At 40.2% G+C, this 16017-nt stretch overlaps 1 protein-coding gene across 1 annotated transcript in view; it reads left to right on the plus strand.

Moving 5' to 3' along the window:
• LARS1 (leucyl-tRNA synthetase 1) overlaps nt 1-14926 on the plus strand; it is a 28459-nt gene extending 13533 nt beyond the window's left edge. Inside the window, exons 20-32 of the mRNA XM_068409031.1 lie at nt 1779-1991; nt 3378-3435; nt 4332-4395; nt 4990-5173; nt 5402-5492; nt 6351-6491; nt 7050-7190; nt 7288-7398; nt 8528-8638; nt 10107-10211; nt 11207-11302; nt 12139-12271; nt 14531-14926. Of these exons, the coding sequence (XP_068265132.1) occupies nt 1779-1991; nt 3378-3435; nt 4332-4395; nt 4990-5173; nt 5402-5492; nt 6351-6491; nt 7050-7190; nt 7288-7398; nt 8528-8638; nt 10107-10211; nt 11207-11302; nt 12139-12271; nt 14531-14736 (1654 nt within the window). The 3' untranslated portion in view covers nt 14737-14926. The remainder of the gene's footprint in view (nt 1-1778; nt 1992-3377; nt 3436-4331; nt 4396-4989; nt 5174-5401; nt 5493-6350; nt 6492-7049; nt 7191-7287; nt 7399-8527; nt 8639-10106; nt 10212-11206; nt 11303-12138; nt 12272-14530) is intronic.
• Nucleotides 14927-16017: the final 1091 nt, after the last annotated feature.

Raw genomic sequence — 16017 nt, forward strand, 5'->3', positions numbered from 1 at the left:
CTTTTTTAATACTTGTTTGACTTGCCTTGAAATGGTCCTTGCCAGGTGTTGGAGTGGTTGGTTTCAGTGCTGCTGAAGTGTCTCTGCCTCTTGAGACTGCTTTGCAACTATAAAAAATTGTATGCTTTGTGTCCTTCAGTGTACAGAGTGGGCGAGATTAACACTTAGTTTTTGTCACTGTAGTAGAAGGTGGTAACTCTTAGAAGCTTAGAACCATCTTTTATCCACAACTCGTATTTGCAAACCTTCAAAGTAAGAGGGAGATGGCATTTGTACCAAAATACCTCCTAAGACTGCTCTCCGAGCTCTTGGAGTGGTTGTGAACTTTCCATGATAGAGTTGAGATAGTACAACACACCTGGAATTGAAAAAACCACTGCCCATCTCGTCTTGAACCTTATGCTCTAATTCTGCATGTTTTATGAACTATTTTCTGGAAGAGTTTACACATTGGAACTGGAATTTACCTTATTCTCGATGCTATAACTAATCTGAAAACCATTTCCAAAGTGAAGATTCTTCCAAAGAGAAATAGTTCTGAAAGACTTGGCAAGGTTTTAATTTGGGCTCAAACGCCTCTAATTATAGAGAGGCTACTTACATACTAGTCATGTCTGGGAACAGACTTTGAAGTGAGCATCCTGAGCACTGAATTATAGATTTGACGTAATTAACTATATACAATTAGAGTCCACTCTTAAGCGAGTAGATAACATCTTTCTTACAGTGTTAGCAAGCGCTTTTTACTAAGACTTACTCTGTGGTGTAAAGTAGAAGGGGATTTATGGCGTGTCATGTCAGTCACCATTTGGTTACAGCGATCTTTGGCACCAAACGTAGAAGCTACGTCACAGTGCACAGCAGAAATTTAAAGCAGAAATTTAAAGCAGAAATTTAAAGCAGAAATTTAAAGCAGAAATTTAAAGCAGAAATTTAAAGCAGAAATTTAAAGCAGAAATTTAAAGCAGAAATTTAAAGCAGAAATTTAAAGCAGAAATTTAAAGCAGAAATTTAAAGCAGAAATTTAAAGCAGAAATTTAAAGCAGAAATTTAAAGCAGCTCTAAACCAGCCCACTGCTGCATGTGAGACTTTATTCTAGACTGGTGGTATCAACTGTCATGTGAACTAGTTGTTTAATATGTACTGGAGGTACTTTTGATCCAGAATGCTTTTCCTCTCTGCATAATACCAGCCAAAGCACCTGAGTAGGTATAACAAATAGTAAACTTTGATTTGAAATTATTTAACTTGAAATGTTTGCAGGTAGTGTCTGGTGGACTCCAGTGAAATTCTAAGGAGCTAGGAATAAAAATCTCAGAAGGAATGGTTGTATGACCCAGTGCAAGGGAGGGCAGAGAAATTTAGATACTAGTCATAAATTTTCAGTATTCAGTTAAGGTCACAAGTGGTGCTGGAGGTGAGGGGATAGCATTTGTAAAAAGAAATAATCAGGTTTCCAGGACATTCAAGATTATGCTCTAATTATTAATTACTTTTTCTTTACGGGGGTCTTCACGGTTTATTGGGAAATACCAAAGGGCATTTTAAGCAGGGCATGGCTTGAGCAGCTCCGAGTTCTGATTTCATTTCTGATGTTGGACTCGCACATCTGATCTTAGACAAAGCACCTGTACGCTCTTTGTCCACATTGGCTCTGCTTGTCAAGTGGAGTGTGTTGTGAGAATGAACCCGCAGTTTTAAGCTGTCTTATTCAAAATGCTGTGGAGCGTAAGAGGAACTTTTACTGCCATCTCAAAATGGGACTAATTCTGTGCAGGGCACATCAAATGAGCAAAGAAGTTTGGGATTACATCTTCTTCAAGGCAGCTCCGTTTCCTAAAACAGAGATTCCAAAAGAAAAGTTGGACAGGCTAAAGGAGGAGTTTGAATTTTGGTACCCCGTGGATCTCAGAGCTTCTGGCAAAGATCTTGTTCCAAATCATCTGTCGTACTACCTCTATAATCATGTGGCTATGTGGTCAGATCAGAGGTAAGTTTGGAGATAACGCAAAGCAGGAGTGCAGGAGATAAGCTGGAGAGCTTGTAGTTCTGGTACGTTCGCTAATGGCTTGCTTGGGTTGTACAACATTCACAATTATTCTTTCATATTGCAGCTTTGTTACAGTTGTCTGTAGGAGAAGTTACTGAAATTGAAGGCTTTTTACCATTATTTCCTCTGTTTTTTTTCTAGAATCCTTTAAAGATTTTAAGATGCAAAATTCTTACATACAAATTCTAAAACATTGTTTAAAGCAAAACTGAAGCCTAACTGCATAATATGGCTTCTAGTTGACTTGCTGAAATCCTGGTTCTTCTAAAGACGAATTCTAGCATGTGGCATAACTGACTTGGCAGTTTCAGTCAGCTCCAGAGCAAACCTAGGGATTTATCTGTTCCAACTAAACAGTACCGTGGCTTGGTGCTTCTTTAGAGGGTATGTGTAAAAACACATTGAAACAGCGTTGCTGTATCTTTAGAGTTTTTTTCTGCTTTGGGAGTGGAGAGAATACTAAGTAGCAGCATCTAGAGCTAAATCCAAATGCAGCCGATGCTGGAATTGTGTTTGATGCTATTTTTCATTTGATTTAGCTGCCTATGGAGGCGTGAAATGCTCGGTTAGGCAGCCACGTGAAAAAGCAAATGTGTAAAAGTGGAGAACAAATTTTAACTTCAGCTTTTGTTGGCCTGTTTTATAAAAGTCAAATGTCTGCTGTAAATATCTCCTCCTATATATTTTCCAGTATTGAATCATATTCCTGCACTGGGATTTTAAGTAACTTTATTAAGTTTTCTTAATTACTTCTCAAGGATCGTTAGAACAGTGTCTAGATATTCCCATGGACTGTGCAGCACAGGTTGAGAGTCTTTGCTGTTCACATGGTGCTTTTAGAAAGATGTAGTTCTGCGCATTAGGATACTGTGTTTGGGTTCCCTTGAACCTCTGTTTAAGAGTTGTATAAAACTATATAGGAAAAGATGTTTTCTAATATATAGTAAAGATGGTTGTGGGGAATTTGATATCTGCTTCCTCCATTGGTAGAGATGGGGGGACTTACCTCTATCAAGTGCTGTTGGGCAATGCCAGTCACTGGCCTTTAAATGTAGCTGAATAGGAGGAGGTGGGGTGAATGGGGTATAATTGTAGGTGCAATGCTCCCTGCTTTGCATTTCAGCAATGATAATCCCTAACCCTTATACTGTAGTTCTTTCCATCTTCAAAGACACTCCTTAATTTTTTTAAGGCACTCCCTAGGTATGTTTTTGAAGATTCCACTTAAGTGTTCATCCCAAACTGGAACATAAAATGTTTTTTCTTTTTTTTAAAGAGGAAAATGTATTTACTTTACCAAATGCTTTGTATCTTGTCTTCTAACAGAGAAAAATGGCCAGTAGCTGTGAGAGCAAACGGACATCTCCTCCTCAATTCTGAAAAGGTATAGTGAGGTTTCATGTATGAGACAGCTTTTGTGGTTGTCAAAATAGGCACTTGCCAACCAGACTGGAAAAATCCTCCTTGGAATTTAAGAGGAGGAAATAGTGAAAATTCTAATTTCTTCATTGATGTCCTCCAGTTTTTCATTCATGAGAGGTAAAGACCTGCTTTTCCTCCAGTTGCATCTAACACTTTTCTTGAGTTAGCTCTTGTATATCTTCACCAGTTTAGGAAAGATTTCAGTGTATTTCTGTTAAGCTTTAGGGTAATATAGAATGTAGAATGATTTTTTTTTTTTGACTAAATTTTAGCTTTGTTAAGCATTGGAGTAGGTGCAGTGAGAGGAAAAAGTTTGTGCCAATAACTTGCTAATTTATGCGAGTTCTGCAATTGAATTTAAAAGTGCCTGAACCTAGGAATTAGGCCTTGGAGACTGTCCAATATGAAGCAAAAAACCTCACCAGAGTCCTTCTTTAAAAATCAGTGCAGGATGAGCTGAAAATGCCAATTTTGAAGTTGTATTTAAGTTTAATTTAAGTAATTTCTGGAATCAAATTTTGGCAGCAGTTGTCCCATTTTTCAAAGCCTGACAAAGTGAGGTGGAACCCCAATGATGCAGAAGGCAGCGACCATTTCCCTGCAGCTGTGGTGTATGTGGACCTTGGTAGTAACAACTTGTGCAAGTCTCAAGTTCAACATTCAGGAGTTAGATGAGTGCTTGCAAAGTTTAGTCTGCTTTTACTGCCAGACTTAGTTCAGATTTACCAAATTGCTTTTGCTGTGATTCATGAGAAAATACGTTCTCAATGGTTTGCCCAAACTCTTGTTGCATCTGTCTTGCTTATCCAACAACAAAATGGATGTGGGAGAAAACAAAGACTCTTCTATTTCTTTCAGATGTCTAAATCTACAGGCAACTTCCTTACCTTAAGTCAAGCTGTTGACAAGTTTTCTGCAGACGGTGAGTATGTTCTGGCCTGCATCTGGTTTTCAGTTATGCCAAAATGGCTCAAATTAGTGTTTTGCTCTCAGAGGACCAGTGGGTGTATTGGAGTAATGAACTGCAATAAATCTACTGCTTACCACCTGTTCTTGTTTGAAAAGCTGAACTCTATCTAGAAAATTGGGATGCATGTTGGCACAACACCTGTTTCAACCAAGAACTGCTCCTGGTGTGGAGACCTCCTACAGGGTGCCTGTTTCATTCTTCCAGAGTCACTTAAGAGATCAAAACATAAGTCACATACTGGTGATGCCTGTATACATGCATGCCCTTGTCCCTTCTTGCATGCTCTTGTTTTTTGGACAGTGATTGTACGAGTCTCCTGGTTCTCGGTGTCTGGTTTCCTTCCTAAGGAGGGCAGTGTACCTCTCCTGGGTAAAGTGCATCCTTTGAGACATCTCTTTCTAGCTGGCCAGGCAGTTTGTAAATTCCCTTTGCATTTTATTAACACATAAAAGTTAGTTGTAACTCACTTTGAGTCCCATGCCTCCTGCATGTGTATCTACCAGCTAATTGCATGCCAGCCACGTTAGCTGATCCAGTTTCTTTCAGGCATGCGTTTAGCCTTGGCTGATGCTGGAGACACTGTTGAAGATGCCAACTTTGTGGAAGCCATGGCAGATGCTGGTATTCTTCGTCTCTACACATGGGTGGAGTGGGTAAAGGAGATAATAGCAAACAGAGACAGTCTGAGAAGTGGTACTGCCAACACCTTCAATGACAGAGTCTTTGCCAGGTACTCTACAAAGGCTAATAGTACAGTTTGATCCTTTTTTTTTCTTGCAAGGAGCATCTCTGTAGTTATTTTTTTCCTACAAATTAATGAATTCCGTAAAACAAAGCACATTACAGAATAGGTTATGTGATTGTGCTGCACTGGTGACACTGATAGTGTTGTTTTACACAGTGTTGCCGTTATGTGGGGTAGACTATGACATATTGATGTTTTCACTTCCCTCTCTAGTGAAATGAGTGCAGGCATAATGAAAACTGACCAAAATTATGAGAAGATGATGTTTAAGGAAGCTCTGAAAACTGGCTTCTTTGAATTTCAGGTAGGAGATATCTTTTTAGGTGTAAGAAGCTAACACTTGGTATTTGTCACTTTGTGGATTTCTTTTGATCCTGATGTCTCTGATCCTTAATTATATGGCTGAATTGGAATCAGAATTGTGCCAAGAAACAAGAGTACTTTAATGGAAGAAATGTGAAATTACAAAGGTCTGCTTGTGTCATTTTTACAAAGGTCCAGAGGAAGACAACTGTGATGCTGCAAATAGTCCTGATGTCTAATATGAGCAAAAAGCTGCTTTAAAAAAGATGCTATTAAAAAGAGTGTTTCCTTTCTTTAGCTCCTTTGTAATAAGGAAGTCTTCATAAGAAATCCAGATAATACATCAGCAAAATTGTTTGGAAGCAGAGTGCTTTTTGATATATTCCATAAACTGTGTCTCCGGAGTGTCTGCTGAACCATGCCACTTCACTTAATGAATTACAGAGACTCCTTTATGTGGCTTCTTTATGATATTTGGGAATGTGATTAAGTAGGCTGAATTATATGTATAATGATAGATCATATTCATTGCCTTTTTCTTAGTACTTATTTGTATTTTTATGCAAGCTATTTGGGATGATAGTACCTGATACATGGTTGTGGATATTTTTGTCTTTTATGTCTGTGCCAATAAACACTTTTTAAGAAGTACCATATTAACGCCAAAATCAAATGGCCAACACAGATTCACACTCAGGTGCCTCAGGAAAATACAGTTCCTGCAATAATCCATTATTGAGTTCGAAGTTGCTTATATTCTAGAGGCATATTAGAGCAAAGCATTGTGTGTGTTTTCTTCTGAGTGTTTCTCCATGGCAGCTGGAGTGTGTTAATGATGGTTGCATTGACTGTGTTTCAGGCAGCAAAAGATAAATACCGTGAGCTGGCGATAGAAGGAATGCACAGAGAGCTGGTGTTCCAGTTTATTGAAGTTCAGACTCTGCTGTTGGCCCCTATATGTCCCCACTTATGTGAGCACATCTGGTCACTGCTGGGAAAGGTACTAATGCTTCAGCTTTGTTTGGTTACGATCTAAGCTTTCACTGATTTCTAGTAAGGCCCGTATCAGGCTTGGGGATATCTTTCATATACAAGTAGAAGAAACTTATGTCTTATAATATGAAGAGCCATAATATCTTATTGTCCATAGGACAGTGAACATACAGAGTCAGCCTGTTACTGTGGTGATACATGCAACTTTAATACAAGTCACTTTGGTTGTGTACTCACAAAGAGGTGATCTAAAATTAACCCAAATAATGCAATATTCCTACACTTATGCATGAAATTTATGTTTTTTTTTTAAGTGCCTTGTGCTTATAGATCAAGTTATGTAGCTGTATGGCAGGTGTAATTGTATATATAGTCCTTAACACACTTGCAAATAAATGCTTGTTGGCTGTATACTTATTCCTTTACAACCTGGTTATAGGTGGGTGCTCACTGAGGTTCAAACTGTCTAAACTCCAGTTTCCAGTCAAGCTATAATGGGTTGAAAAACCAGCAGTTACTGGAGTGTTTTCATCTCAGTGCGTGTCACTTCTTCCTGTCCTCAAAGCCCGATTCCATCATGAGAGCCTCGTGGCCGACAGCAGGTCCTGTGGATGAGGTTTTGATTCGCTCCTCTCAGTACCTCATGGAAGCAGCTCACGACCTCCGACTCCGTCTCAAGAACTACATGGCACCTGTGAGAGGAAAGGTGAGGTGTGCTAGGTCATCTTGCTCTGTGTGCGTACTTGAGAGTTCTGTATTGCCTCAGGACTCCTTCCTATTTTTTTTTTTCTTTGTTTCCTTAGAAAACTACTAAAGAACCTTCCCAGAAGCCTTCTCACTGTACCATCTACGTGGCGAAGAACTACCCGCCCTGGCAGCACACCACCTTATCCGTTCTGCGCCAGCACTATCAGGTGCTCGTCCTCCCGTGTTTCTTTGGGCTGCTTACCTGCTTTTTTGAGGGCTCTTTTTTTTCTATCTCTAAAAAGCTTATAAGCTGTAATTTGTTACCAAGTTATTTAAATATAAAGCAAGATAGTTTTAATTTCCTTCATGCTTTTACAACTGTCCAATAAATTTTGGTGTTTAATGAAAATGTCCCAAGGACTGTCACTGATTTGACAGTATGATTTCGTTGTTTTTTGACAATCTGAGTAAAAAGCGGCCCGTGTTCTGTTATGTTTTTAATTTGTAAGTGGATAGCTGTTAAGGTATTCCAAGTATATTTCTGAGGAAACGTTGACTGACAGATTGATGCTGCCTTACTGTGCAAGTGAGCTTAGAAGCGTTGTTTTGGTCCTTGAATAGGTGTATGCTATTCAGTGATGTTACAAGAAATATGTCGAAATGGAATACATCAGTCATGAGTAGAAAAAAATAAGCTTTTCTGAAAGCAGAAGATTCTGTGCTGCTGACATGGGGAAGCTGTTTTTGGCATCTTGGTGAACTGTCCTCAGCTTGAACAAACCATTATTGTAGCTGATAGATTAGAGAGTCATGACTTTTCCAACTTGTGGTATTAATAAGATAAACCAATATTCCTCAAGTGAAATTTATTTTTGGGTATTAAACTTTGGGCATTCTGTAGGCTTTTTTCTGCGTCAGTGTTAAAATCTGCTGTTTGCTCTGATGCACTAAATAAAATTGTTGCAAATATCTAAATTTTGGATGTAAAACCCCAAAAATTCGGGAAACTGGTGCTTAAAAATGTGCTTATGATGAGGCTTAAATGTGGATTTAAAATGTGTTCTGGTAGAAAATTTAAGTATACTAATATATAGTCACCAGAAAGAATAAAGAAAATGCAGAATAATACTGAGTTGCCTGAATGACAGTAGTTAATCAGGGGTTTTTTTGGTCAAAGTTTTAAAATTTTACTTTTAAAATGTTTCAAAGGGATGAGAAAATTATTATATGTGGAATCAATTATGATGACAAATGTTGCTGGTATTTATGGGAAAGCACGAAGGGTGTGTGATATTAAAGGGCAAGTTTTTGTAATGATACTTGTACTTTCTCATGGATGTTCATTGATGTTTTTAGGTCAGTGGAGGTCAGCTGCCAGATAATAAAGTAATTGCTAGTGAGCTTAACACCCTGCCAGAGCTGAAGAAGTATATGAAGAAGGTTATGCCGTTTGTTGCCATGATTAAGGTAAGTGTCAGAGGGACAGTTCTTGCCTAGAAAAAGCTTTTGTGAATGAAGCACATCTGACAAAGGCAACGATAATCCTTCGTGCACGGGTATTGTTGTTTCCTTTATTTCATTCCTGGATCTCCTGCTAACTTGTGACTTCAGTCTCTGTCCTGTCCCTCGCTTGTTTGGGATCTTCATGTTTTTGTTTATAAACTTCTTTGACATCTTGATAAGAAAGATATGGTAAGAATGTCTCTACATGAAGTGGCCCAGGTGAACTAATGCTCTAGTTGAGGCTTGGTAGTTTGTGTGTTTTGCAGGTTATACAGTCTGTGCCTCAAATATGAGTGGCTTCCGCTACGTTTGAAATGCTTCATATTTGAATTTTCCAGTTTTCATGCTGAAATGAGAATAAGGTGTTGCTCTGGAGATGTAAAAATGCTTCACATTTGAAAGTTAAGAGCAAGGCTAGAAATATTGATTGCACTACATTTAAGGGAGGAAAAAAGGAACTGTTCTGAGCCCTGAATGGAATGATGAATTTTGTGTGTCATTCTTATGTTTTTATCACTAATATTCTGATACTTCATTATATTTTCCCAGAGTCCGACTCCTTAGATCAGTATGTTTTTCTCTGAAACCAATTATTCAGCAATTTCAGTGTACAAGGAGCATTTCTGCTTGTGCTTCCTATTTGTCAAAGGAGAGCTTAAATGTAGAAGAAACTTTGTGATTTACAAAGGGAAGCAATTCAGTGTTAATGTAGGGAATCTTTCAGATTAAACTGACAGGGAAACCAGGAAACCACAACCGTGCTGAGTCTGACAAACAGAGCTTCAAAGGAGACAGCTGGCTCAGCGTATGAAAGCAAGAAAGGGACAGATTAAATTCCGAAGAGGAAGTTCTGTTTTAGTAAAAAAAAAAAAAAAAATCCACGTGGTTTTTATATTGCCTTTAATACTTTGTCTCTTGTGACTGTTGCTGTTGGCTTTCTGGACTAATTAAGTTACTTTTATGTTAACGTATAAAGTAGCTGTTATTTCCCTGCAGAGAACTTGTTTTACAACTGCTGTGAACAGGTCCAGTTGTTGTGTGCTTGTCCTTTGTTTTAAACTAGGTCATAAGACTGAATTTCCTGCTGTGAAATACCACTGAAATGCTGACTTACTCTGTTAATTCTCAACCTGCACATGCAGTAGGGATTATAAATAACTGTGAATGTCAAACACCTTTTCAATTCTATATTAAAGATGTGTTCTAATTGCCCTTACTCCTCCCATCAGTGTCACTGACTCCCTGTACAAGAAACCCTGTTACGAGAAAATTATTGCTGCTGCGTTAGCATGTTGTGCCAGCAGAGAGCTCTCAGATTTAAAAGCCTATTCTTGTCATGACTAATGTAGAGAGTTTGCCATTTTGAAGCATCATTTTACTTGCAGCATTTAGAGAGTTTTAATCCTTTTTTTTTTCTCCCCCCTTCTGGCAGGAAAATCTGGAGAAGAATGGTTCACGTGTTCTTGATCTGGAGCTGGAATTTGATGAGCGTGCAGTGCTCACGGAGAATATTGTCTATCTGACAAATTCCCTGGAGGTTGGTACATACTTGGCGTATTCATTGCTTGGTTTTTACTGAGATAGCTGGAGGAACAGCCTTTCCTGAGGCTCTAAACCTGTTTATATTAACTTCTGGATGTATGTTGCTTAAGTAATAGCTTTTTATCAACCTTCTGTATTTCGATCTTGCTGTTTAAATTTGTCAGCTATAGGTGTATAAATCTGTTAAATGAGACACAGTGGTAGGTGTGTAGTATATAAACATGTTCCCACAAAACAGTGGTGGTTTTTGCTGCAGTAGTGGTTGTATCTGTGACAGTAAAGTCCAGTGACACTTTTGAAGAGACATTTTTCTCTGAGCCAACCAGTATGTTAAGTTTTTTCAGGTGAAGAAATGAGAAGAGATGTTTCAAGGCATTACTAGCAAGAACGCTCAGAGTCCTTAGCCTTGGACTCTTACAATGGCACGTTACCTGTAGCAGATTACCTGCCCTCTTCAAGGGGCAGGTTGTGGGCAGGGCTTTTAAAACTACAGTATATAGTAAAGTGACCTACATCAGGAGGAGTTACCTGTGCAGGACGTGATTCAGCAGGTCAAGGGAAGTCACCCATCTCCCCTTGGCTCTGCTGAGCCCGGCTCGGAGTACGTGTCAGTGCTGTGCCCCCCTCGCACCCTCCCCTGCTCCGCACCCCCAGTTTAAGGCGGCGTTGGGGGCTTGCAGCGGCTGAGCAGAGGGCTATCAGGGTGGCTGGGGGGAGCCAGGGTTTCTTGCTAGGGCAGCAGTGTGGTGTTGGAGCAGGGTAACCGGAGGGTCCCACTTTGAGCAGGGAGCAGGTGACCCTCAGAGGTCCCTTCCAAACAACACGTGATTTTGGGTGTGCTGTTGTTGCCTTATGTCAGTGCACATTTACTTTCCGCTTGACTATGCGGACAGTTGTTTGATAGGCCTGGTAACTCCTGTTGTTCCCTCCAGAACAATTAAACTCCTGTTTTTTTCCCTCCTTACTCCACCCCCTTTTCTTTTTTAACAGCTGGATCACATTGAAGTGAAGTTTGCATCTGAAGCAGAAGATAAAATAAAAGAAGACTGTTGTCCTGGAAAACCACTTTCCGTATTCAGAACTGAGGTAAAATCAGGAATTCAGATATTGGAAGTCTGAAAACTTAACTAAAAAGCAACCAAACAAAAACATATCTGTCATTTAAAAACTTTAATCAGACATCAACATTGGATTTTTTTGCCTTTGATCCAACACCCCTTCAAAAGAAAGAAACATCTCCTGAAGCAATTACGACTTTTTTTTTTCCTTCCTCTGTATAGAGCCCCAAACGTGACTGTGATTGTGCCTTAGCTTTAAGGCTCTTCCAGTCAGCACAATTTAATGATTTGACCTGAAGACTGTTAAAAACAGGTGACCTGAGTATTAGCATATTCTTATATTTGTTTCTTTCAGCCATATGCCTGTTTTAGGGTATTATAAATTTCCATGTGAAACTTTGTATTACTTGTTTGCTGAATCCTCAAGTGTTTTTTAATACTTTCTATGTTTATCTGTTAGTTTATGATGGGCTAATAAATGGCATTGAGTTGCTTAAAAATAAAACCTTTTAAAAGTATTCCTACAGCTGTGTCATGGAGTCGTGGAGAATTAGTGAGTATTGTGTGAGATTAGTGAGACTCTGCAGCAGTGGTATCGTGTATGAATGTTTCTAGCTCTAATACTTTACAACAGTAAAAATTTGATTTCCCTAAATATGTCCTAAAAACTTGTGTATGCTGTGGCTTGTGTTTTGTGGGAGTGCCTGCATTCTGCCACTGGCAGGCAGTGTTTCTAAATGAAGTTTATCCATCCAGAATATTTGTTGATAGATGATGTTTATTTGGTTTAGTTTCATGGCTCCTCTGAGGCTTGGATCACAAATACAGATTCTCCTTTAATGTCTGTATTTAACTTTCTTACAGCCCAGTGTGTCTGTGTTTTTGGTGAACCCTCAACCATCAAATGGCCACTTCTCCACAAAAATTGAAATCAGGCAAGGAGACAACAGAGAGACCGTGATCAGGCGCTTGATGAAGATGGACAGAGGAATCAAAGGTAGAATACTAGCACAGACATACAGCTATCACAGGCTGGTTAGATTGATGTTTCCAGGAGAGGAGTGGAGACAAAGCTGCTGAAGTTTGTGCTGCTGTCATAGATGCTTAGAAAGGAGCAAGTTTTGTGTTTGAGTGAAAAAGAAAAGAGATAATCTGCAAATAGGCAGGCTTTGCTATGGGTTTTCCTCATTAGTCTCTTGTTCTGCCACTGGTACACTGAAACCTACTTTCAGCCAGAGATGAACATGGATGATATTTCCCACTGTGCTTTGAATGTCCAAGAAAAACAGTTAGTCCCATAACTGGTTGTAGGCAGCTTCTACCACTTCTATTTTGGAGCCCAAGGCTGAAAAAAAATTTACCAAATCTATTTTTCTGTTTAGCCTAAGGTGAATTAATTTAACAGTTGCTATGTTGGCTCATAATAATTTCTGTCCCAGTTCATAGTGGAAAACTATCTGTTCACTTAAACTGGGATTGCTGAAGAATTGCTCAACAGCCTGTCAATTACCATTGTTTATGCCAAACTCGAACTAGCAACCTCTGTGGGAACTAGATCAACACTCTGAGTCCTCTGAGCTATTTCTCTCCTCTCTACTCTTGTATCCTTTATGCACTAATACTTCATTTCAGCTGTTAAGTGTTGAACTCTGCAGTGAGAAGAGACAGAGTGGTGCAGTGATGGCCCCGATAAAGGTCTCCAGGCACAGCCTGGGGGTACTGCTTGTGCTACAGCATATTTACTAAGAGCGTGTCGAGTGGACTAGGAACCTGAATTCCATCACAGGAAAAAAATACAACTCTGTGGAGGTCCCTTTTTTTGGCAAAAATCCTGGGATTGCTGCCCATAATTGCCTTGCCTCCTCTTGCTTCCCTGCTTTCTAAATAGTTCTGTGTAGTAACTTTATGCAGGGCTGTTGTGCTGCTGTGTAAATTCTTGAGGTGATGTGCACTGACAAGACAGAAGAGGAGAGATGCTGTTTTCATCTTTGTCTCATTGTGTGGCATTGAGAAAATCTTGGCCTCTTCCTTGCTTTTGCCTTGTTGCAGTTGGAATAAAAGCTGCCGCTTTGGAGTGCTGCTATGGTCAGTGTAAATGTTGTATCTTGACAGTCTAAAGGTGGTGCTTGTGAGTAGTAGTATTTCAGAGTGGGTGCTTTTCCTCAATTTTTATTGGAAATAAGCAATTTTTTTTCTAGCCTACTTGTTGATAATTTTAGTATTCCTCACTTCTCCACCTCCTTGGAAAGATATTTTGGGAAAACACAGAATAGCATGATAAAATTTCATGTTAGACATTGTTGAAACAAGCATTAAGTTTGGCCAGTGTAATGAATGAAAATAGCTTTCTTAAAGGAACAGCAGCTGTGTTTTTGTTGAAGAATGCAGGAATTAAGACTCAAACAAATCTGAAGCAGTGTGAGCTGGGTATAGAAGGAAAGCTGGACCTCATCCAAAAGCTTGTGACAGCAGTGTCGTTTTTTCTTTCTGTATCTGTCAACAGCTTGTGTTGATATGAATGTTTATCTGTAGAACAAAGATAACTACATGCTGATGATGGTGCACACAGAGAGGGGTATGTGGTAAAGTATGTAGCAAAATACAGGCAGGGGAAATGCTCTGTGTACGTAGTAGATGTGTGTGCGTATCCACTGGCCTTCTGCTAGGGGGATATTTTGAAATCATGAAAACACGTGGGGTGAAGCAGTGACTCTTCCTCACTCTGTGCCTTTTCCAGAAGGTGTCACTGTTCCGTTGGTGCACGAGGGCTGGAAGGTTGAATGTAGGGGAAGGCTTGGCTGAAAGATCCCAGGCTTCCTCAAGATTTTTCTTGGTCTGCTTAGCAGTCTTTTATTAGTGTGCGTTTTAATAGAGAATTGTATTTACAACAGCCCTTGCCTTTCCTGTTCTCCCAGTCTCTGAAATTCTTACCTCAGAAAATGATCCCATATCAGTGCAGTTACCCATAGCTGTCCCAAAACCAGACAAGGCAAATTTAGTGCTTAGTGTGATATTGGCACTTTGGTATTTCTGTGTGGTTCATCCCCATTTCTGCTGGTAACTTGCTGTGTAACCCCTGAGTGACGTCTTTGTGGTGGGTGTAAATCTGAACGTGAATGTTATTCCCAAGAGAATGTATTTCCTTGGAGCAGATGTTTTAAAGTACCAAGTATTAAGTGTTGTTTTGGTTAATTCAGCTGATGCTGTAGCTTGTGTGTGGGCCCTGTAGCCTAACTCGCCCGTCTCTTTACGGCAGATCTCTCTAAAGTGAAGCTGATGAGGTTTGATGATCCTGTGCTGGGGCCACGCCGTGTTCCAGTCCTTGGCAAAGAAGAAGCGGAGAAGACGCCTATCCTGGACCAAGCCACCTTCCACATCGATCTGGAGGAGAAACACGTTCGCATTACTGAGAACGGCCTGACAAAGGACATTGGTGACACAATTGTTTATCTGGTTCATTAAACTGGTGTGTACCTGGCCTGATCCCTGGCAGTGGGAAAGTTCAGAGTGACTTTGGAAGCGTCTGTAATGAACAAAGATGAGAATTTGTTCTAAAAAAAAAAAAAAAGCCCACCCAAACCAGCCTGATTTTGCATGCGAGTTCACCCCTATTCTTTTAAATGTGGATATAATAAAATTATTTTCCTCTGGCCCTTTGGCTTTTCTTGAAAAGAAACAGCTGACCTGAATGCTAACATGGTGAGTCTTCCCTTTGAGCTGTGGCCAGTGTTTTCAGGAGCAGACTAGAGTACCACACTCTGAATTCGGCTCCCTCCTAAATAGGCTGGGATCTGGGTAGAGAAGTGGGGAGTAAATCTGCTGTAATAGAGGGGAAAAAGCTGCTTGCACACTTGTGTATTTTACTTCTCAATGATGCAGATGACTGAACACCATGAGGCCGCTTTTACAGACTAGCGGTTCAGAAGTAATTCAGTACTGAAGAACTCTTAAGCGAGAGTTAAATGTGAACGTTTCCTGCTTCTCAGCTCTTAAAATGGGAGCACCTGTATAAACACTGTTGAAGACTGACTTTTTCTTTCTTATTCTTTGCAAAACTATTCATAAATCTATTTTAAGTGGAAAGGTTAAGTGTTCTTTTCATAGATTTTAAATTGATGTTTTTTTGGTAATTTCAGGCCTATTACAGGCTGCTTTTTGCCTTTTTTTGAGTCATGAATCAACACGTACAGCTTCAGGACTTCTGTCTGCGAATTCCTGAAGGTGGCTGGTGACCAGCAGCGTGCTTTGTTCTGTACCATTGCTCTGATGCTCCATATGGCTTTAACATTTGAGCTTCCTCTAATAACATGTTACGGCGTGGGAGGAAAGAGGAGCGCAGGAGCCCAGGACTGCCATCCCGAGAGCAGCACGCGCTGCTGGCTGGGTGTGCCGCTCGCTGCCCATCCCTTTGTTAGCCCTTTGGAAAGGCAGGTTTTGTCTGTGGTTATACAGATGCAATTCCTTTGCTGTTGCTTCTCCCCAGTCCCGCTAAGCAAATACTCGTGCAGTTCCCTACAAAGGTTTGCTTGTCAAGAGGAGGAAGGTGTCTCCATAGTCTCAGGCAGTTCTGGGGTCGGGAGGTGGGAGGGTCGAGGCTGAGCACTCCACTGCTGCAGGGTCTGGGGAGAAAAACTTTGCCAGCCCTAATGCTGATGGGCCTTTTAAGCTGCTGGGATAGCAACGGGCAAGAGGAATGTCTGTGCTGGGCAGAGGTGTCTGGGTGCTGGTTCTGGAGGTGGCCTT

Source organism: Nyctibius grandis, chromosome 10, assembly GCF_013368605.1.
Source record: "Nyctibius grandis isolate bNycGra1 chromosome 10, bNycGra1.pri, whole genome shotgun sequence".
Lineage (NCBI taxonomy): Eukaryota > Metazoa > Chordata > Aves > Nyctibiiformes > Nyctibiidae > Nyctibius > Nyctibius grandis.